Here is a 22,288-nt window from a genome sequence, read left to right as displayed (position 1 = left end):
TCGCTTTTCGCTTCTCGTAGTTCAAATCTCTGAAGCAGCTTACTACATAAACAAGAATAGGTGGAAATAAGCAAAGCATTTAGCGGAATTCTCGCTTATTTTTACCGATAAGCTGCTTATAAGCAGAAACAAACGGGCGGGCCTACTAGTGCTATTCATGCTGAACTTAGGACTCCAACCCTGTTGGATATGTTCCATATGGCTCAGCATTTTAGTATTTGTTAGCTTCATTTATATATAGCCTAGTACAATGGTTATTAGAGACGTGTAATGACGTCCAGGTTACGCTAGGTCCCCGTGGTTGTTTTATCACACAAGCATTTCGTATGAATCTTCTGGTGCAGACATTACCGGTGCCGCAGTCTGAATGCAAGTTCACTTTGTTACAAAGTGGCGAAAATAAGTGTTTTCTTAAGAGACTTTTTATGTTGGTGTGTGCAAAGCTGATCACCTTTAATTTGGCCTACATGCATGCCTCTGGTCATGATAAAAGTAATACAGTAATGATTCTTTCCGGGTGAGTAATACATTATCAGTAATCGGTTAACTAGCCCAACATCAATATCAAGAGCTTTACCGCAAATACAATAGTTTGCAAGGAGATCAGCAGACGGATGAATAATGAAAGAACAATGAACTATAGTATTGGATTTACATATGACTGCAGGTGCAACAACTTTCGGCAAGAATAAGAAATTTCTCATATTCTTTATTTTTCAACCAATCTTGCAATGATTTGAAAAGGTCGGGAAAGCTATACATGCATATACCAGCTAATGATTGGCTGCAATACATTGGAGAATCTGTACTGCTGGCAATCAATTTGCAGCATCCTCTCTTCTCTTGTGGGGCAGAGATAAGTGCAGGCTTGATCATCAGTTGGCACTCCAGTCGGTGCCACAACATGAAGTCATGATCGTCAGGGATCTCCCTTGTTGAAGCCCCCACATGCTTTCCTATCGCTTTCAGCCGTGGGTCACCCGGAGGCTCTCTTTCGGCTGTGGTTATAGCGATGTGCTCCAAACATCTAATCCGTGTCAACGTCCCATCTCCTCTGCGTTGCACTTGCACTGCATTGCACCCGCCCAGCGGCTGGCTCATGGCGCTCGGCCAGAGCCACGCACTTGTCCGTCCCGGCCGGCAACCTTTTTTCCGAGCAATTTCACCACGGCCTCGGGCATCAGCAGCGCTGACGTGTCGCCGTGACACATACGTGGCCCCACATTCCTTCGCGGGGCTGGGGCCCGCGAGAAAGGGAAAGGAGCACCCGCGGCGGTGGCGGAATGGCGAATGGGCGAGAGGGACGAGACAAGACAAACCCGACGCTCGGCCCATCCCCCTCCGTCCCGTCCAATCCGTGGAGATGGAGCCCGGTTTCGTCCGGCCCCGAGGCCACTTGATCGTTGCCCGGGGTTACCAGGTTGGTGGCCGTGATCCACCGCAACTTCACTGGTGGTTCCGCGCGACCTCGCGCGCATGGCACGAACACGACCCCGTCCGCCACCACCGGCCCGACCGGCGTTGAAGCGGTCTTTGCGTCGCGTCGCGTTCCGTCCCGGCCGAGCGAGCGGCGTACGCGCGCAGCTAGCGAGACGAGACTGCCTGCCCCTGCCGGACCCGGTCGCCGCTGCTCCAGTTCCTGCCTCCTTCCGCGCGGCCAACCAACCCAAACCCCCGGCTCCCCTTCGGCGAAGCGCCGACGAAGCCGCCGCGCAGCCGCGGGCGCGAGAGGGACGCCACGGCCACGCCAGGCCCCCGGGAACAGGTCGTGCTGGTCCGTCCGAGACGGCCGCGGCGACGTGGCGGGCAGGCCAATGTTGACTCCGTGCGCCGCGGCGGAGGCTGGTGTGGCAGGTCCGGACGACACGGTGGCCGGCGGGGCGTCCTTTTTTTCTGGTTGGTTCAGGGAAGCGTTGACAAATGACAGTGGCGGCCTGTCCTTTTTCGGGGAGTTAAGTCAGGGAATCGTTGACATTGACAGCCCCCCTGCTATCAGTGCGATTGTGTAGTACGAACCCTGTACTGTGGGCCAATGTGGATTTCAGATTTTCTTTTCCCTTCTCGAAAAAAAAAACCCACTTACGATGTCATGTTTTTTTTTTCAGTTTGTGCAGTGTTAAACAAGATGACTGGGTCTTTTCTGCGTTAGGAAACCTGAAACCATTGTTCTTGACCAGCTTCGTCCAAAATCTGGTGAATGCAGTACAGTCTGCCTATGACATGAATCAATTTGGTTTTCCTGTGGGTGACCGATCGATCAGGTAATCTGAACACGAAATACCCTATATCCACTTGCAGGAATGGAATTGACTCCCTTGATATGGATTCCGTAGTAGCTCGAGTGAACATCAAGCCATACTACTGCAACTACAAAAAGATTAGGACGCTGACCTGATCCAAGTGGAAGAGATGGAAGGGGTCAGCGGTTTGATCGCTTCCAATCTCGGCAGCAAAGGCAGGAATCAGGAACGGAACGACTTCGGTCAGTTGATTCTGGTTCACGGGAAACGCCTTTTCCGAGATTAAAAATTCTCCAACTTCATTCCTAAAACCATCGTCAGAACCCTGCAACGATAAAGTCAATCACGTCCAATCCGTGAACAAAAGGAGGGAATAAACTGAACCAACTGAATTTGAAGCACTGGTTCAGTGAAAATGTTACTACTCTCAACTATGGTATGCGTGCCAGTTAAAGTGCTTCTCGTTTGATCAGGTTTGTAGTAAATAGTATTCACATTTATGGCTCCAAATTAATTTATTATGAAAATACATTTCGTAATTAATCTAATGATGTTTATTTGATATTATATATATTTATACTTTTTCATCTATAATAGGTTAAATTTGACACGGTAAATCATGACACTATTCCAGAATTGCATTCTTTTGGGGACGGAGGGAGCATTCTTTTGGGACGGGGACGGAGGGAGTACTTGTATCCTGGTAATTCCGTGGGGGCTCGAACCCCGATGCAAGATGAACAAACGGAAGAAACAAAGCAACGCATGTCAGCCTTTGTGGGCCCAGTGGAAGGAGTAGAAGCAAGTAGGTTGTGGCAGCATGCGTTTGGCTGTGCCGTCGCCTAGCTGGCCATTTTCCCATCGCCACGTCCCGTCACCGCCACCCCGCCTCTCTCCCTCTTTTTCCACGCCCGGGAATCCGAGTACGAAAGGGCCGCACTGCTCGCGCTTGTAGCCTGTACCCTCAACCAATCGGTTCCCTGTCCCCACGCTACCACGCCCTGCTTCATTTCGGACATTTTTGCAAGCAAGCGTGATTGATTTTTAAGAAAAAAGAATTCACAACCGTATCGGCCGGCCACCGGCACCGCCGCCCGGTCTGTGTCCGGTACGCGTACACGGCGTTGGCAGGTAGAGCATCGCCGGAAGCCGGATCGGGTGGCGGTGGGCGCCGGCACCGGGGGTAGGCGGCAGGCATTGGGGATCCCGTAGCGGTAGCGCCGGGTGAGAGGGAGAGGGACAGCGCTCAGGCGCGTGCGAATCCCGAGGAGGCGGCGGCCGAAATCCACGTGCCGCGTGAGGCCATAGTTATTGCCCTGTGAATCTCGATGCGCCGACGGCATGGCGAAGCCCAGCCGCGTTGGTAAACTGTCGCGGTAATTTTTGTTTTGTTTTTGCTTTTGCCGTCGCCGTCAGTCTGCGAGACGATCGGCCGCCGATCCCTACTGCGGTTGCGATTCCGGCGCGCTGAATCCCGAGCACCGAAATGCCAAGTCGTCGCACCCTCCCCTCGCCTCGGCTGCCGGAAACTACCCCACCACGCCGCCGTACATTCGCTGAGACCTCAGAATATTTCCTTGTGCCTGCCGTCACTGCGACGTGGGCCCAACCCAATGGACGCGTGGATTCGCTTGAAAAAATGAAGCGGCAAATGTTGCAAATCTCCTGCGCGCGCGTCTGATTTATAAACCGTCTCAGCGGCTTAGCGGATCTTAATCAGTTGATCATCGAAGCACATGTGCCGTTCGTTAACGATACTTTCCCCTTGTTTACTTCACCCCCAACTCCCAACTTTGACACTATGCAAAAAGAAGATTCCCCATCACATCAAACTTGCGGTACATGCATGGAGTACTAAATGTAGACGAAATTAAAAACTAATTGTACAGTTTTGTTGTACTTTGCGAGACGAATCTTTTGAGCCTAATTAGTCAATATTTGAATAATAATTCACAAATACAAACAAAACGCTACAATGTGCTACAGTGCTGTAACAGTAATTTGTCACCTCCCAATTTTGCCAACTAAACAAGACCTTTGTGGCATCGTCGTGTTCTTTACTCCGATCTAGAGGTGCCTGTTCCGTGTGGTACTATGTGGTAATTAGACCATCAGCCTGTTCGCTTCAGCTTATCAGTCACCGAACAGTGTTTTTCTCTCACAACAAATCACCCATTTTAGCTTTTCAGCCAGCTTATAAGTTCAGCCGAACAGATCCCATGTGTAGTGCTGTGACTGTGAATAAGGTACAATTTTTTATGGGCAGTTGAAGTGTGCTCGTAGAAAAAGGAAAATCAACGTCGATATGCTTGTGTGTTAAGGTCGTGCTCCGGTTTGTGTATGCTGATAGGACTCGCCAAAGAAAATGTACGTTCCGCTAGACTGATACTAGCAACAAGACATTGTATTTAATTTTAAAATCAACCACGACACCACATTGATGGTTTTGGGCTACCAAGTGACGAATTCCCAGCCTCCATATTGAAATAAAGTGTCTACAACTCCAAAGTTGATAGAGCAATAATGCACTAGCGTGGTCGATTCTGCAAATTTTCTCCAACCAGGAATCAAACAGCAGGGAATCATATGTTAATGATAGTGGGTTTAGTTAACTCCCTCCTCCTCCTACTCGATTATTTCCTCACCTTTTTTTAATCCGCGTGTAACCTGTTTGGTGGATTCCCATTTTCAAATATGTTCCCTCTGATTCGAGTGGGTCTTCCTGTGTGGACCATTTCTTTCTCTCCTTGTCAAAGATCTGGAATTTAGAAATAAATTGACCATTTGAACTAGTATCCAGCTTAGTAGAAACCGTTAAGTATACCGAACGCAACTATAGGATAGTTTATTCTCGGTGACTATTACGAAATGTTCCTTTCTCTCCGATCATACTACAGGGCTGTTTGGATACGAGGTGCTAAACTTTAACAGTGTTACATCGGATCTTCGGATGCTAATTAGGAGGACTAAACATGAGCTAATTATAAAACTAATTGCAGAACCTTGTGCTAATTCGCGAGACAAATCTATTAAGCCTAATTAATTCATCATTAGCAATGGTTACTGTAGCACCACATTGTCAAATCATGAACTAATTAGGCTTAATAGATTCGTCTCGCGAATTATACTCCATCTGTGCAATTAGTTTTGTAATTAGCTTATGTAGTACTCCTAATTAGCATCCAAACATCCGATGTGACAGGTGTTAAATTTTAATAGGGTGTTCCAAACACCCCTACGTATCATCTTCTCCTAATCTGAACCTAGCTAACCAAAGAGTAACGAGGGAGTATTATATTTTTATTAAGCGAAGACAGACTGAGAGGAGCCAATGAACTATTGCATCTAGATGTACGGGCGTAAGTGATTTTTTTTTGAAAGGGTATAAGTGAATTTTATATTTTAACCGCCGTATGATGCATGGCGGTACATCAAAATGACGTGCGAGTGGTTGCAAATATCTGTACTACTCCTAATTGGATCTTGTCACGCACTACTACGAAAATCTTTTCTTACTTCTAAACAATAATTGATTACTATATGTATTCGTGACCACGTGAATTGTACTCCTGCATCTATTAGATTGTTTTAATTTTTTTAAATTCATAATTTTTACTATGCACCTAGACATAATGTATATCAATATATATAGCAAAATCTATAAATTTAGAAAGCCAAAATGATATATAATTTGGGACGAAAGTTTTAATTTTTTTTAAATTCATAATTTTTACTATGCATCTAGACATAACGTATATCAATATATATAGCAAAATCTATAAATTTAGAAAGCCAAAATGATATATAATTTAGAATGGAGGGAGCACGCTAACTCTACGAAACACACCCTGTGTTATGCTTGATTTGATTTAGCTAAAACAGTTTTAGAAAGTTTAATGAGCAAGTGGGACCTAATTAGTAGCGCACCTTGCCTAATTTGTTATAATTACCCTATTGAAGCTAGTGTAACCTCTAGCAAGGCGCATCCTCCACCTCCTACATTCTAGCAACTATGACGAGTAGGTGACGTTGCCAATATGTAGCTTTCTCTCCATCATGAGATGATCTAGGCGGGAATATGAGAAGGGTGTTGAGAGAGAAAGGTGTAACGGACAAACATAGTAGAATCTAGAAAGAACGACAATTTTCCAAGGGTAAAGGAGTATGTTCCGATCACAATATTAAAATAATAATGTTTTGATGCACATTTGTGGAATGTTTACTTGTAACTTAGTTGTAACTTAGATGTAACTTAGAAACGCAAATACATTAGTCAGTTACGCATCCATTCGAATATGGAGCAATGGATTGCACCCTATTTCTTGGTCACCTTGTTTTTGGATTTAGCCACACTCTAGGAAGTTTTGATGAGTCATTATATCAAAGCTAAGAAATAGGATTTTGCATGTCGCCAAGACCGTATCCAACATAGCTTGTCCCATGTTTTATCTTTTCATTCAGTAGCTTCAAAAGAGATCTTAGTGCCTTTCATTGTAACGTAATAGCTCATATAGCAACATGAGGAAACTAATAATGGGAAAATATGTTATGACGAAGATGGTTGAATCTGGATAGGAGTTGTGGTTTATAGGAAGGAAGCAACGAACCTTCCTACAATGCCGTATATGTAAAAAAATGTAGAATACAGTATATGTGGAAACGGCTTACTAGCGGTAACTTAGAAATGCTAAATACAGTTACTCTGAAAGACCGGACCAGTTAAACCGCATCTCCATCGGCGGAAAACCGGCAAAATCCTTTTGCAACTTCTCCTGCACGTCCACTCGTCCCGTCTCGTTCTGTTCTTTCTCTGGGCCCGTCGTCTATAAAAAACACTCGTCCCTCTCGAATCTGCCTTCCCTGCCCCGACCTCCCACTCCGCAAGCCCAAACAAAACGTAACTCCAACGTGACGAGAGCCACACCAATCCATCAGCGCACGCGCCCCGTCCCGCGAGGCGCTCCTCCCCTCTTCCTCCTCCCGTTCGCGTCTCCGACGCGCGACCGGCACCGCGCACGAGAGACAGAGCGAGAGAGAGCGGGCGCGATGAGGCCGGGCGGGCCGCCGAACTCCCGGGCGCTGCAGCCGCCGCAGCAGCCGGGCACGCCGGGGCGGTCGCGCCGGCGCCCGGATCTCACGCTACCGCTGCCGCAGCGGGACCTGACCTCGCTCGCGGTGCCGCTGCCCCTGCCGCTCCCTCCGTCCTCCGCGCCGTCGTCCACGTCGTCGTCGGGGGCGTTGTCGGGCCCGGCGTCACTCGGCGCGCCCACCCCGCCGACCTCGGCCGGCTCCGCGCCGCCGAACCCACCGCCGCTGTGCGAGCTGGAGCGCGTGCGCCGCATCGGGAGCGGCGCCGGCGGGACGGTGTGGATGGTGCGCCACCGCCCCACGGGCCGCGCCTACGCGCTCAAGGTGCTCTACGGCAACCACGACGACGCCGTGCGGCGGCAGATCACGCGCGAGATCGCCATCCTCCGCACCGCCGAGCACCCGGCCGTGGTGCGCTGCCACGGCATGTACGAGCAGGCCGGCGAGCTCCAGATCCTGCTCGAGTACATGGACGGGGGATCCCTCGAGGGTCGCCGCATCGCCGACGAGGGCTTCCTCGCGCACGTGGCGCGCCAGGTGCTCTCCGGCATCGCCTACCTTCACCGGCGCCACATCGTGCACCGCGACATCAAGCCCTCCAACCTCCTGATCGACTCGGGGCGGCGCGTCAAGATCGCCGACTTCGGCGTGGGCCGCATCCTCAACCAGACCATGGACCCCTGCAACTCCTCCGTCGGCACCATCGCCTACATGAGCCCCGAGCGCATCAACACCGACCTCAACGACGGCGCCTACGATGGCTACGCCGGCGACATCTGGAGCTTCGGCCTCAGCATCCTCGAGTTCTACATGGGCCGCTTCCCCCTCGGCGAGAACCTCGGCAAGCAGGGCGACTGGGCCGCGCTCATGTGCGCCATCTGCTACTCCGACTCTCCGCAGGCGCCGCGCACCGCCTCGCCGGACTTCAAGAACTTCATCAGTCTCTGCCTCCAGAAGAACCCGGCGAACCGGCCGTCCGCGATGCGCCTGCTGCAGCACCCGTTCGTGGCCCAGCCGCAGCCGCAGCCGCAGCCCCTCGCCGCCCCGCCGCCGTCATGATGACCCGCCACCAAATCCACAATTCCGACCGATTGATTGGTTCCCGTCCTGATCCGACCGGGTGGATTGATCATGGATGGAAAGGTTGGTTGCCTGATTGGTTGGCAGGCAATGAGATGTGGGATCTAGGGACGTTCTCCCTAGCCATTTTGGGAATTCACAAGCCACCGCCACAGCAACCGTCACACCGCATCCATTGTTGTTGCTGTTGCTCCAGGAATTAAATTCGCGTCTTAGCACTTTTTTTTTTCTATTCCTCTCCCCTCTCTCTCTCATCTCCAATGTTGTTCATGTTCTTCCAAATGATAATCATATAATATGGGTTGTTAAGAAAGCAATCGCGTTCCATTTCTAAATTCTAATATCGGCCACTCACTGGATTAATTGGAAATGGAGCAGCTGGTGGTGGTGATCCATCAAACTCCTGGTGGAGAAGATGATGACGGTATCAACATGGCAGTCTTGATGCCGGCTTCTTGGATTCTGTAATCCTGGATGGATTGGCCGGAATGATGGCCGGATCAAATCTTCTTCTATTATTTTTTATAAAAAAGAAAACTGGATCAAATCTTGCAAACGAGAACCAAATCGGCTTTATTCACCCCCCCCCCCCTCTCATTTCTCGGGTGGTTCGGGGAATTGCCTGCTCTGTTCCTTTATTCTTCCTCCTCGCCGTGTTGCAAGAACGGATGGCTCCGCCGAGGCCGGCAGGCAAAGCTCACTCCTGCAACAATGGGTGGCTTTTCTTTTTTCTCGTTTTGCTCTCCCGTTTGCTTCTTTTGGGCCTGTGGCGGGCGCCACTTTGCATGCAGGGAGTTTTGGTCATTTCTAGGCGTCGCTTGGCGTGTCATCCTAATTTTTACGCAGTGAAAGGAAGCATACGAGAGAAGGAGAGGGCGAGCAGGGGGGACAGCCAAAAGCAGGGGAAGGGAAGGGGAAGCGAAGCGAAGGTCAGGTCCTCTGCTCTGCACTGCTCAGCTCGGGGAGAGAGAGAGAGAGAGAGAGAGGGAGGGAGAGAGAGAGAGAGTTGCTTGGAAATGGATAGATTTGTAGGCCTGCGAAAGGGGCGGCACATAGGAAACGTATTAATGGAGGGAGAGGGCAAAAGTGGGAATGGCGTGAGCCTGCACTGCCAGGTGGGGCCCGGAGGATAGTCCGTGCTCGTTGTGCTGTGGAGAGGGGAAGTAGAGTAGTAGCATGAATAGCATGAGCAGTGTGGACTCTGTCTTTCTTGGCAGTGAAATAAATGGAGGCACACCCTTCTCATGCAGTGTCTCGTGTCATGCGTGTGTGTATCGGCTGCCTGACTCGTGATGAACGGCACCGCGCCCCGAACCCAGCGAATTCCAGCACGGCATGAAGAAATTCCCTTGCCCTTCACCCCGGATTCTTTTTTTTTTTTTGAAAAGTATTCACCCCGGATTCATGATGCAGCTCAGCGTTCAGTTCACTGCTGCGTCCAGAGTTGTTGCATGGGAGGAAAACTCCTTGCGAATCTGTTGCGGGTCACGGCGACTGCGATGAGGATCTTGGATACAAACCTTTTTTTTTTTACTCCACTGACGAAACAAAAGCGAGCAACTCTCTGAATTTTTTTTGCTTCCCGCCTGCTAGCGTCACGACCACGCTAGGATGAGTGTGTGGTGTGGTGTGTTTCTCGCCGTGCTATCGTCATTCGATTTTAATAAGTACGGCGAGGCGGCGGCGCAGGAAAAGTCAATGCTGTGTTGCTCGCATAATCAAGTCAGATGACAGCGCAGTTATGCCCGGATAACAGTGCCAGTGACATGGAACCAGACGTTGCTTAACGAACGGAACGGCGTCGGATTGGACGATGCTGCACTGCACACGCCACAAGCAGAGAGAGAAGGCCAGGGAGATCCTGACTCCTGAGCTGGGCGCGTGCTGATCGGAGAGAGAGAAGGGGAGGAGAGGAGAGAAAAGAGAAGGAAGAGAGTGAGATGAGGAGGCAGGAGGAGGATTCTTCAGACCTTGTTTAGTTGCATAACTTTGGACAACTAAAATTATAGCATTTCGTTTGTATTTGTGAATTGTTATTCAAATATTGACTAATTAGGCTTAAAAGATTCGTCTCGCAAAGTACAACAAAACTGTGCAATTAGTTTTTGATTTCGTCTACATTCGGTACTCCATGCATGTACCGCAAATTTGATACGATGGAGAATCTTCTTTTTCATAGTGCTAAAGTTGGGATTTTGGGAGAAATAGGGCCTTCGAAAGGAAAAGTCTCTCTGACACGGGCGCATCGATGGGGTGGGGGAGCAGGAGAGGTGCAGGCCAGTGGAAGGAAGGAGCGTAGGCTGTCGCGTAGCCGCTGCCACTGTTTGGAAGTTTCGCCTCGGCGAGGATCCGAGCGAGGCGACGGATCATCATCGGCGTCACCGTATCTACAGTAGGATAGGATCTCATCTACCTACCCATCTAGCAGCAGACGTCGCAGTCGGTGGCGCAGCCTGCTCCTGCTCCTGCTCTGCTCGTCTCTGACACGAGCGCCATACTGGCTGCCATTGGTGCGTGCTGGCTGCGTCATGGGAATTGCGAGGAGGGCTGCGTCAGAGCCTCAGAGGGCAGCGCAGGATGCGGCGTGCACTTTTGCAGGAACGCTCAGAGGTCTTTGGCGCTTTGGGAGTTTGGGTGTATGAGCTTTGAGGAACACCACTCCGCTCATTGTCTCATCTCACGAATACTGTATAATTTTTTAAAAAAATGTGAGATCTCATCAGCCTGAACAAAGCATTTTTCAACTTTGATCCAGTGGCCAGCGGCCCTGCCATCTTCGTTCGGTGATGTCTCCCGTGCTGTAGCGGTACTATACTGGTAGCATACTGCACCACCAATGGGCGTTCGGGATCTGGAGCCGCGGCTTCGGCCTCGGATCGGATCCCTAGGCACATGAAAGCAACGTCCATGTCCGATGGCCAGTGGCCTCCCGCAGCGCCGCAGCGGCCGGGTTGCACGGCCCAAGGAGTAGTCCGATCGATCACCACCGTGTCAGGCACGAAGGGTGCAGGATGTTTGGCCCGCGCCACACCATGATGGTGTCTCCCTTCTCCCAGCACGCGGAGTTACCAAAGCAATCCGTGTGTGTGTCACTTCCGCAATCCGTAGCATAGATTCTCGGCAACCGGCCGGCAGGGGTCGCGTCCGCGTCCCGGCTTCTGCAAACTTCCGAGGTGCGTCGAACCTGCACCCTCCCGGCGTCAGATGAACGCCGAGTCGTCGATGCATGCGCCGTGCCTAGAGCTGCAAATTACAGAAGCAATTTCATATTTGAGCTGCTAGCAAGGCTGCGTCAGTTGACAGCTCCCAATCGCTGCCTATTCAGTTCACTACGCCGCAGCTTCAGAGTTCAGAGTTTCAGACAAGGCCGGCGGTTCTGACGAGGACAGGGCATACGCCTTGTCGGTGTACAGCACGTCAAACCATGTACCGCCAGTGTGTGGACAAAGCGTGGAAACGGCCGCGGCGACACGAGCACGACGCCAACTTTTCCTTGGCCATCTCGAGAACCGACAGGTTCCAGGATGCGTCACGTTGCGCGAAACGTGTTGCCGGTTCAGCGCCAGGCAGAGGCAGAGAGAATGTCCTCGTTCCGTGCTGTGACTTCGACTAGACGAACGAAGCAGAAATCAAGTTCGGAAGTTCCTCGTTCGGTCGTTCCAGTGCCCAGCTTCACCGGTCAGCCTTATACATAACGTGATGCAATTTCAATGACTTTTTGGGAGAAAGTGTCGGCACCCAATTTCAATTTGTCTTTGCAATATCAGGTCGCTTACAAATAAAACAGAAATTTTGAGACTATGTACTGCACAATTACATCTTAACTATTGACTATACCCAAGTGCGCACCATTGGCATATTGTCATGTTACTTCTGGTTCTGCTTCAGTTAGCAATAGTAGCTATCTACTCAGATCAGGAGACGATTTCAGTTCAGTTAGGCATCAGTGGGCAGTCTAGCAGTGATTCATGGCGATTGATTGGTTGGTTATGGTCACTCCACTCGAATGCTGTCGCGATATCTCAGTTGTAGTTGGACCTCCTTGTAGGCATGCCGGACTGGCTCCCGTGGGAGCTGTGGTGCAACCTCCCTAGCGTCGGATCACTCGCCGGATCCTGCACATCATATGTCAGATTACCAGTGTCAACGATATGCATCAGATTCAGCAAAGAAGTGTCAGCAAAGAGGAGGGAGGGCGTTACGTGTCGTGGCTGGGAGTAGTGGCCGCTGTGGAAGCCGGAGGAGCTGTGCATGCCGCCGCCGCGTCCGGTCATGGGGTTGCAGTACTCCATGTTGTCCTCGCCGAGCGCGCGGAGGCGGTTCAGCTCTGGGAGCACGACGGTGGCGAGGTCTGGCCGGTCCTTGCGGCGGAGCTCGCAGCAGCGGAGCGAGATCTCGGCGAAGCGGTGCGCCTCCTCCATGGGCCAGTCATGGACGGCCGGGTCAAGGAGGTCGGCGAAGGTGCCGCGCTCCAGGGCGCGCCCCACGTGGTGCGTGAGCCCCATGGGTGGCCGCGCCGTGACGATCTGCAGCAGCATCACCCCCAGCGAGTAGACGTCGGACTTGACCCCTAGCATCCCCGTCTGCTGGTACTCCGGATCGATGTAGCAGAAGGTGCCGGCGGCGGAGGTCATGTGGCACTGCGTCACGTTGTCGGCCACGGAAGGGGGGACAAGCCGCGCCAGCCCGACGTCGCTGATCTTGCTCACGTAGTTGCGGTCCAGGAGGATGTTTCCGGGCTTGAGGTCCCGGTGCACCAGGGGCTCCGGCTTGGTCTGGTGCAGGAACAACAGGCCCGTCGCGATCTCCGCCGCGATGCGGAACCGGTGCTGCCACGGGATCACCGGCCCGCCGGCGCCGCCGCCGCCGCCGCGGTGGAAGAGGCAGTCGTCCAGGCTGCCGTTGGCCATGTACTCGTAGACGAGGCAGCCGTACTCGGGGCAGGCGCCGAGGAGGAGCACCATGTTGGGGTGGCGGATGCAGCTGAGCACCTCCACCTCCTGCTGGAACTGGGACCGGCCCTGCGCCGCGTCGGGGCGGAGCACCTTGATGGCGACGGGGGTGTGGTCGAGGTGGCCCTTGTACACGGGGCCATACCCGCCCTCGCCGACCTTGCGGGCCTCGTTGAAGTGGTCGGTCCCGAGCTCGATCTCCTCGATGGTGTACCTGCGGTAGCGGACGGACTCGCGGGCCCCGGCGCCGGAGCCCATGGAACGGAGCCGCTCCTCGGCCTCCTTCAGCGCCTTCATCTCCGCGCCGATCCTCTTCTGGGCCTCGAGGTCCGCCAGCCGCTGCGCCGCCTCGGCCGCCTCGATGGCCGCCCTCGCCTTGGCCTTCTCCTGCTCGATCAGCGCCATGGCCGATTCCTCCGTCAGCCGCGTCTCCTGCGACCGCTGCTCCTCCTCCACCTTCCACCGCTGCAGCTCCATCGCCTTCTGCTTCGCGCTCAGCGCCTCCTTGCACGCCGTGCTGTACATGTCCATGGTCTGCTTCAGCTCCAGCCGAAGCCGCTTCATCTCCGCCTCCATGTCGTCATTGGGCTGGGAGCACCATGAGGAGGTGCTGGTCTGGGAGTGCGCCGTGCTGTCGTTGCCGAAGGAGTCGCCCCACCGGCTGGGCGTGCGCGCCTCGAAGCTGTGCTGGTCGAGGCCGTCCGACCCGTTCGACAGCCGTGGCGGGTACCGCTCCGTGCTCCGGCGCGGGGCGGAGCCGATGAACGAGATGTCCGACGACTCCGGCAGCGAGAACTCCGGGAAAGGCTTCCGCGCTGACCCCGCGCTCAGTCCTGTCGTCCTCGCGAACGGCGACCTGCCCGTGCACAAAAACCCATCGAGGTCACCATGCGTTCGCTTCGTGGCACATTCGTCGTCGGAGATCGCGCAAGAGTGAACGCCGAAACTTACATGATGGGATTGTCTTGCATCATTGGCGTCCCGGCTACATCACCTGCCAGAATTTGGATTTTGAAATTTGGTTGATTCATTGTATGTACTCTGCGATCATGTTATATACGCAGGGTGAGTTGTGATGCTACGAACAAACAAACCTCTTGAGGATGGAGGCGGCGGCGCCCATTTCTGCGCGGCCGCGTGCGCGTGTTCGGGCTTGGGCCCCTGGATCATGGTGCGCAGCGGCGAGACGGCCGGCGCCTGGCGGATGGCCTGCCTCACCGAGGTCACCTTGCCGCCCTTGGTGACGACGTACACGGTGCAGAAGTCCGGCGCCGTCTTTGAGATGGTGCTGCAGATTTCCGCCTTGAACCTTCACAAGACCAAACCAGAAGGGATTTCTTTCACTTGACTTGTTGTTCGGAGACCTCAATGCCAGCCTGAGGAATGTAATGCGCGCTGGACTAGAAATCAACGGAGAAGGGCCGTTGCATTGCTCACCTGACGAAGCCGCCCCTGGCGGTGGCGCCGACGACGAGCTTCTCGATGGCGGCGTGCGCGGCGAACTCGACGATCGACTTGGCCACGTCGTGGTCGTCCAGCACCACGTCCTTGCAGTGGATCTGCGTGCAAGAAAGCACACGTACATTATTACACAGCAGGCTTCATGAACGCTGTCGTCGCGTTCGATGTGGGCGCGTACGTACGTCTTTCCGGGTGCAGAAGCAGCGGAACGGGAGGAAGAGGTCCTTCATCTGCGGGTCCGTCGGCTGCTTGTACCCGGCGGCGTCCTCCACCCCTCCTGCACGCAGCCACGCCGCCGTCAGAAACACGAAGGTCATCGTCGACGGCGACAAGAAATTGCTAGTGATGGGAGGCGGCCATGGACACTTGCCTGAGGTGCCCTTGGTGTTGACATGGACGAGGACGATGGTCTGGCCCTTGTGGGCGAGCGTCTCGGTCGCGTACTTGAGCGCGTTCTGGCTGTTCTTGTCCTTGTCGATGCACACCGCCACCAACGGGTAGCTGCCGCCGGTCTCGCCGTCCTTGCCGTCGCTGTACTTGCCCATCCCCCGAACGAGCTTCTATTGCTTCTCCTCCTCTGATGCACGTTGTGCGCTATTTGGATTGGTATAGATACTTGATCTGCTATATTTTTCTAGGCTAACTCTCTACAATTCTGATGTCGGCTATTGATCATCCCCTCGAAGGTCTTGGGGAGGGGGTGGTGTACAGAAGATTATTTTGGGGCATCTCTTTTATACTTCCTCTCCTGTTTACTAACCTCCGCTGACTATAATTAGAGCTGCATCGGAATGTTTAACGGGCAACCACCAGTTCTCCCCTTCCCATTTTCTGCTAAGTAGGTGGTGCTAATGCTAAATAGGAAAACGATAGGTATCTAAAATTAAGTCACTTTGTCAGTACAGAAAGACCTCAGGACAAAGCTTGTCACCTTGATGATGGATTGATGGCAAAACTTCAAGAGCAGGTATTTTGATGCAGAATAAGTGAATAACTATAAAGCAGACAGGCACAAAAAGGTCATATTCATTTTGGATAGCAACCGGAAAATTTACATCGTCGCAACTTCCAAATTTGATCAACGTTTTATAATGCATAAGAATTTTGAAATATCAAGCTAACATTTACATTACTAACACTTTACATTGTCAGCAATCAGCAACAAAATCAGGTCACATGCTCTAATCACCTGGCAGTATGCCTGAGTACATGTTGATACACTGATACCAGTCAACTATCTAGATTGAGTTGCTCATTGGTCACGTCATAAAAGATTAGGACCCTCTCGTGAGGAACTCATTGGAAAGAGTTGTTGAGTAAAGCTAGTCTAGCTGTCTAGACTAGAAAATTATCTATCATATGGTATATGACATCTTCCCCATCCGAATTAACTGGATGAATCCTAACCTGCACGAATTATAAATCAACAGCGAATGCTTAAACTTCCCTGGAACACCTGTCTTACAGTATTATCAGGAAAAGCATGCACACTCAATCATGTAGCTTTCCTAGGGAAGTTATGTCTATTACTACCAAAGAGGAAATATCACATATGCCAGCAGGAAGGCCCGCATCTACTGACTAGGTACTAGAATAATAAGAATGACCCATACGATTCTTCCTCAGCTATCCAACAGGTGCAATGCCATACGCTTAGCAGTTCAACTCCCAATTGGTGAGTTAGTTGTAATACAAATCCACAACTCGTTAAAAACACAAATGCAAGTCCAACTGTACTAGAATAATTGAGAATAGTCTTCCAATAATGGCCAAATCTTACCTGGATGTTATGATGGGCGTTGTATTTTAGCCAGCTTTTATGAAAGCATACATCCACGCGTTCCCAGCTAACTTGTGTAAGGCCACGGATCATCCTCTCTGTAAAAATACCTCCCTTAATGCACAGCTAGCAGAAAAAACCACTGAATCATAATTTCTAGTTTGAAAACATGAGCACTGCATCCTACTTGCATCAGTAATTTCAAATTAGATAAGCTTATCAATTAATGGCTAGCACTTAGCAGGATTTCAGTTTGCAACTTCCCTAGTTTTCCTTCAATTCTTAACAGTCACCTCTACCCAGTCTACAGAAAAAAGAGCAAAAGCCCTCGCGCAAGTGTGGAAATGTATCGCATATATATCACAATGATTATTACCTTCTAAGCTATCTGCCAGCGAACCTTCTACAGACTCCTCTTGCTGATGATCCTCTGAATTTCCGTTGTCAACATTAATAACATGAGGATACTTTTCATCCTTTGCTGTTAACTTAAGCTGGGAAACAAAAGGCCACATTATAAAAATATTAGTGGTAAAGCATGAGGATACCCTCTTGCTGGGAAACAAAACCTCCATTGCCTCTTAATAAATAGGAGTGTAGGTTTACTTTTGGTAATTCATGCTGACGCCGAATTGACGATGTTCTCCAACCAACTATATCTTTTTTCCATAAGTCAAGGGCACAGACAAACAGATATCTTTGACATTGAACTTATAATTTTACACAGAAAATAGAAAATTTGAGCATCAGTAGGATACGATCATATGTTACATTAGCATAGGCAACACGACGCTTAAAAGAGCGCAAAGCAGACCTGCATCAGGTAAAAAGCGTAATAAGGATGTTTGAAGGCAGCATATGAAGTATAGATATCAATACCACTTGGTGCAGTTACTGGATCAATACATGAATTTCCCATCATCACAGTCTTCAACCATACGGACCAGAAGTGGAGGCTTCCCATCATCCCTGTCTGTAAGGAATAAATGTGTACCTGTTCTCCCAACTATAAAATGTGCAGTTCCTGCAGCAGTTCTCTCCAAAACTGGGACACCGAAAAGAAAGGGAAGCTGAAGAAAAACACAAATATAAAAAGGAATCAGGTCTTAGTTACTGGCTTACTGATACTGTTTTATTATTGAACTGAGACACGACCGCAATGAAAAAATAACTAGAGAAGGAAAGTTAAGCTATTCAGGAATAAGAATGCAACACGCAACAAATGGCTGGGTTTCTGACCTGTTTGTCCATGTCGATAGAAGGACTAAGAGTTATAAAGTTCAGAATATCTGGAGGCTCATGAGACTTGGGCAATAAAAATGCTAATAATAAGATAGGAGAAGAATGTACCAGGCGTTCACAACTTCACATAAGTAAATAACCATGAAACTTACTTGTTTATTCCATCTTGAGCCCAAGTGTGGTGTAGCAGACGTAATAAAATTGATTGGTTCTAAACCAGCTATTTTACCAGCACCAGGTGTTTCTTGTTCATCAGAGAGCTTATCAGTATCAAGAGAAGAGGTTTCATTCGTGGCAGGTTCATAAAGTTTTCCGATTGCATATCTTGTTACTAAACCGCCAAGCGAATGAGCAACAAAAGATATCTTCTTCAAGTTTCTTCTTCTCTGAACAACTTGTCGAACCTGCACGATAGATATTCGTTTCATCATCTACCCTTCTAATAAATTCTATAATTTCCTGTCAACTTTACTAAACGAAAACACAATACTCAGCTATGAATTTGCAAAACTCAAGGTACACGAAAATGAAAGTTAGTTGTTGGTTGTACCTCCTCAGCTAGCCTTTCGCCCATCAAATCAACTCCATCATATGTTAATTTTGAATGATTGCTCTGACTACCTGCCATACAGAAATATTTAATACAAGTACTCTTACAGTAGCACACATTATATTATGTTCAACCAATCAGGTCAATGGTCACTTAAATGTGAAGTGGAAGTTGAAACATACTTGCCATGGCAAACTAGCTGGGTAGCATGATATACCCGTAAGAATAGACATATCAGAATTATAGCTAGTAAACTAGATTGCGCTGAACATCACTCCCATTTGGCCATTTTCATCATGTCAGTGTACTGCTTCCATTGATTTCAAGCTATGATTCTCAATAGCTATATCGTGTTTCAATTAACGTTGCAAAATTTACCCAGCGATTGCACTAACAGGCACCTGCAAGGTGTATACTGACCCCCACATTTCTATGTCTGAACTTTGTGATAACACGTTCCATTTTAATTCGAAGTGCAAAACGAGTACAGACTACACAATATAAGCACTCACGATGCACAAAGACTTTCCCTGGCAACCTCTTCACGAACTGCTCCGCTGCAAATTTCCAGTCCGCCGAACTGTTCGAACCACCAAAATTAGAATACACAAGAGCACCAAACTGAGAACAACAAGCAGCCAAGTGGAACCATCGAGTGCCCACCTCCCGTAGAGCCCGTTTACCATGACGACGAGGTGGTCCGCCTCCTCGCCACCGATCTCGTCTTCCTCGCGGCTCCCAGCGGCTTTCCCCTCGGCGTCGGCCTCCGCCTCCGCTGTCGGAGGCGGTAGACGCTGCGACAGGAAGCATCGCATCCAGTTCGCGAGGTCCAGCCTCTCGTCCCCCGGCCGCGGCTTGCGCCCGAGAAAGACTCCTAGGTCGAGCCCGAGCCCGGGCTGCGGCCACCGCGAGCTGCTCCGGCTCCGGTTGCGCCCCGGGGGCGCGCTCGGAGACTGGCCCATGAGGGAGGCGTAGCGGCGGCGGTGAGGAGGGGAACGGGAGGAGGCGGAGACCGGGGAGCACGTGGCGGAAGTGTAGAATCTGGAAGACGCGGGCATTTCCCGGTTGGTTGCGGGTCCACGTCGGACGGTTCTGGAATTGCTGGAGAGGTGAGCCGTTGCTTCAAGGGAAATCGACGATAGCGATTGGCGTGCGGATTCGTATGCCTGACACATCGAGCGGTCCTAATTAAACCGTGGGATGTCGGCCTTTTATATTGCCATAAAGAGACTGGGAGGCCCAATAAGACTAGCTTTGCCATTGGGCCTTGAACTTCCTATTGACGGGCCAAATGTATCGACTGACCCCCAAACAAATTGCAAACGGTCCATTTCTTCCTATTTTAGACAGTTTTTCTATGCTCGTTAGGAGATGAGCGACCGTACTACGCAGATTGCAGAAGTTTGTTTAATCCGTCGATCACCCAGTGGCATGAGAGAACTGCAGCAAACGAAGCTTCCACGCACACAGGGGACGCACCCACCGACTGATGAGTCAGTCCCTCGATCCTAGATGCGCGCGGTCGATCGAGCTTGTCAGGCCGCAGCTTGAGCCACATGAAACCATGTGTTCCCATGTCAATGCTTCTATTTGCGAGAAATCCCTGCAGAGAAACCATTAAACTACACTGAAGACACTGAACAAATCGCCCCAAACCCCTTTTGGCCTTTTCAAAGCGTTTACTTCACCTGCAAACTGACGAGCTGAGACTCCATCGTCCTAGGCCGGCATCCTCTGACCCCGACTCCATAGATTTGCCCAAGGTGTCAAACCGACCAATGGAGGAGAGAGAAACATTTAAGAACGTTCGTACACTGCGCAGCTCAATAATGAAATCGCAGGTCAAACGAGGACACACGACGGCCTGCCTCGATCGATCGCGAGAGTTGCAGGACGCCTTCTTCTCAATGGACGTGCCCCGATCACATGACATGATTCTTCTTCATCGATCAGCGGATCCATCGATCTACCACTACTGCACTGGATGCATATGCTAATGATAATTCGTAAACTAATAAAGATCATAAATATCGGTGGTGAATTTCTTATTTGTCGGCAATGCTCGCGTATATAACAGCCAGCAGGAAGAAGCCATTGGCATCGTCATTTCTTACGCTGCTAGAGTACTATAGCTACCTAGCTCTAGCTCATTAGTGCCGGGGAACACTGGTCGTCGCCATGGAGTGCAGCTCAAGAACCAGCAGCAGGCTCTCGTGGTGCCTCGTCCTGGTCGGCGTCGTCCTGCTGGCCTCCTCCCCGGGCTCGGCGGCGGCGCCTCGCCGGCTGCTCCAGACCTGCGTCGGGCAGGACTTCGACGTGCCCCACGCGCACCTCCGCGCCAAGAACAACGTGCGGCCGCTCAAGTACACGCAGGAGCTCTCGGACCGGGCGGCGGCGTGGGTGGCCCAGTTCAAGGACAACTGCGCGGCGGCGGCGCCGGCGGCCGGCATCAACGTGTTCCTGGGCCCCGCGGGTGCCACCTGGCTGCCGAGCGACGCGGTGGCGGCGTGGGCGGAGGAGGAGCAGCACTTCGACTACGGCTCCAACACCTGCGCCGACGGCAAGGGATGCGGCCGCTACACGCAGATGGTGTGGCGGAACAGCAAGGAATTCGGCTGCGCCACCGTCGACTGCGCCTCCGGGGAGACGCTCATGGCATGCCACTACGAGCCGCAGGGCAACGTCATGGGGCAGAAGCCCTTCTGATCCCGTCCCTCCGCCAGTGGGTGCCGCTATACCACCGTTCCTAATCATGCTTTGTGCTCCTGTTTTACATTAATTTCCTCTTATACCTAGCTAATTACATATTTGTTGGGAGTTCAGTTGTTAGGTGATATATGCCATGCATGAGAGTGACGAGCTTGTGGGTTTGTCCTCGTTTGTTTTGTTCATGGCATGAACTCATGATGAGAACCACATCTTTCTCCTCGTATCTCAACTTACATTATCTTTATTAGAATACTGTATTGACTTTCAGTTATTGTTGATTTTCCATCTGTGTTAAAAAGGCGTAATGTTATACGCTGACTCGAAACTACTTAATGCCACACGCACATGAATGCATATAATAAGTCTGCTAGCGTTTCAATATACTCCATCCGTTCCAAATTACTTTTCTAGATACATAACTTTTGATATGATATAAGTATATCAAAAAGTATGTATCTAGAAAGTCAAAACGAATAGTAATTTGGGACGGATGGAGTAGCAAGCTATCTTTTAACAAGAGAGGTCACAAACGTAGCAAGCGTTATGGTGAAAAATGTTCACATAGCTTAGCCATAGCATGAATACTCGTATTTTAAATTATTTTAGGAATCGACAATGTTATAGTTTTACTGGTAGGTGATGTGTTTGTGGCGACTTTATCAATTATAAGATCCATTGACCTACAAAGTTCACCTAAACGACTGTTTAAATGGCGTCCAAATGGTAAACAGATGTTACTATGTTGTTTAGGCTGTAAACGATCTATCAAACAGTTGACCATTCAAATGTTCAAAAGTACGGGAGTAAACGATCTAAACTGAATGGAATTAAACGTTACTAGGCGAACTAAACAACGTGCTACCAGCGATTGCACTTGAATTCTAACATTCATACATATGAATACTTAGGGGGTGTTTGGCAGGGAGGGGCTAAATTTTAGCCCCTGTCACATCGGATGTTTGGACACTAATTAGGAGTATTAAACATAGTCTAATTACAAAACTAATTGCACAACCCCTAGGCTAAATCGCATTTATGATGGAATGTGGCATTCCACAACTTTCCAAAGTTTAGATATAAGCCTATCTAAAATTCATGGGGTGGGAGATGGAAATTGATTCTATAGATTATGGTTATTACATGGAATTCATTTCTGATAACACGCTCCTATACTCGCTTCTCTATA

At 50.5% G+C, this 22,288-nt stretch overlaps 4 protein-coding genes across 5 annotated transcripts; 2 read left to right on the top strand and 2 right to left on the bottom strand.

Annotated features, from left to right (window-relative positions):
* Positions 1–7,089: 7,089 nt before the first annotated feature.
* On the top strand, positions 7,090–8,739 carry LOC101763022 (mitogen-activated protein kinase kinase 5). The gene has a single exon (XM_004954111.2). The coding sequence runs from the start codon at positions 7,287–7,289 to the stop codon at positions 8,385–8,387; it is 1,101 nt and encodes a 366-aa protein (XP_004954168.1). The 5' UTR covers positions 7,090–7,286; the 3' UTR covers positions 8,388–8,739.
* Positions 8,740–12,123: 3,384 nt separating this feature from the next.
* Positions 12,124–15,689, bottom strand: LOC101761932 (U-box domain-containing protein 35). Its single transcript, XM_004954108.2, has 7 exons — positions 15,192–15,689; positions 15,004–15,098; positions 14,798–14,919; positions 14,455–14,669; positions 14,312–14,354; positions 12,611–14,216; positions 12,124–12,523 (listed from the first exon to the last, which is right to left on the bottom strand). Exons 1-7 carry the CDS (start codon positions 15,364–15,366, stop codon positions 12,431–12,433), a joined length of 2,349 nt encoding a protein of 782 aa, XP_004954165.1. The 5' UTR covers positions 15,367–15,689; the 3' UTR covers positions 12,124–12,430.
* A 188-nt stretch (positions 15,690–15,877) lies between these two features.
* On the bottom strand, positions 15,878–19,480 carry LOC101762350 (putative lipase C4A8.10). Of its 2 annotated transcripts, none has more exons than XM_004954109.3 (10): positions 19,057–19,480; positions 18,906–18,973; positions 18,394–18,464; positions 17,996–18,247; positions 17,508–17,671; positions 17,360–17,415; positions 17,208–17,260; positions 16,978–17,095; positions 16,602–16,699; positions 15,878–16,228 (listed from the first exon to the last, which is right to left on the bottom strand). In XM_004954109.3, exons 1-10 carry the CDS (start codon positions 19,449–19,451, stop codon positions 16,157–16,159), a joined length of 1,347 nt encoding a protein of 448 aa, XP_004954166.1. In that variant the 5' UTR covers positions 19,452–19,480; the 3' UTR covers positions 15,878–16,156. The 2 variants fall into 2 exon arrangements, with proteins under 2 accessions (XP_004954166.1, XP_004954167.1); XM_004954110.3 differs by having other exon boundaries at positions 18,394–18,460; positions 19,057–19,341.
* Positions 19,481–20,571: 1,091 nt separating this feature from the next.
* On the top strand, positions 20,572–21,099 carry LOC101761530 (pathogenesis-related protein PRB1-3). The gene has a single exon (XM_004954107.2). It carries the CDS (start codon positions 20,572–20,574, stop codon positions 21,097–21,099), a length of 528 nt encoding a protein of 175 aa, XP_004954164.1.
* The last annotated feature ends 1,189 nt before the right edge of the window (positions 21,100–22,288 follow it).

The sequence above is a fragment of the Setaria italica genome, chromosome I (assembly GCF_000263155.2).
Source record: "Setaria italica strain Yugu1 chromosome I, Setaria_italica_v2.0, whole genome shotgun sequence".
Classification (NCBI taxonomy): Eukaryota; Viridiplantae; Streptophyta; class Magnoliopsida; order Poales; family Poaceae; genus Setaria; species Setaria italica.
Note: the sequence above shows the minus strand (reverse complement) of the source record. Positions and strands in the feature narration are given on the sequence as shown.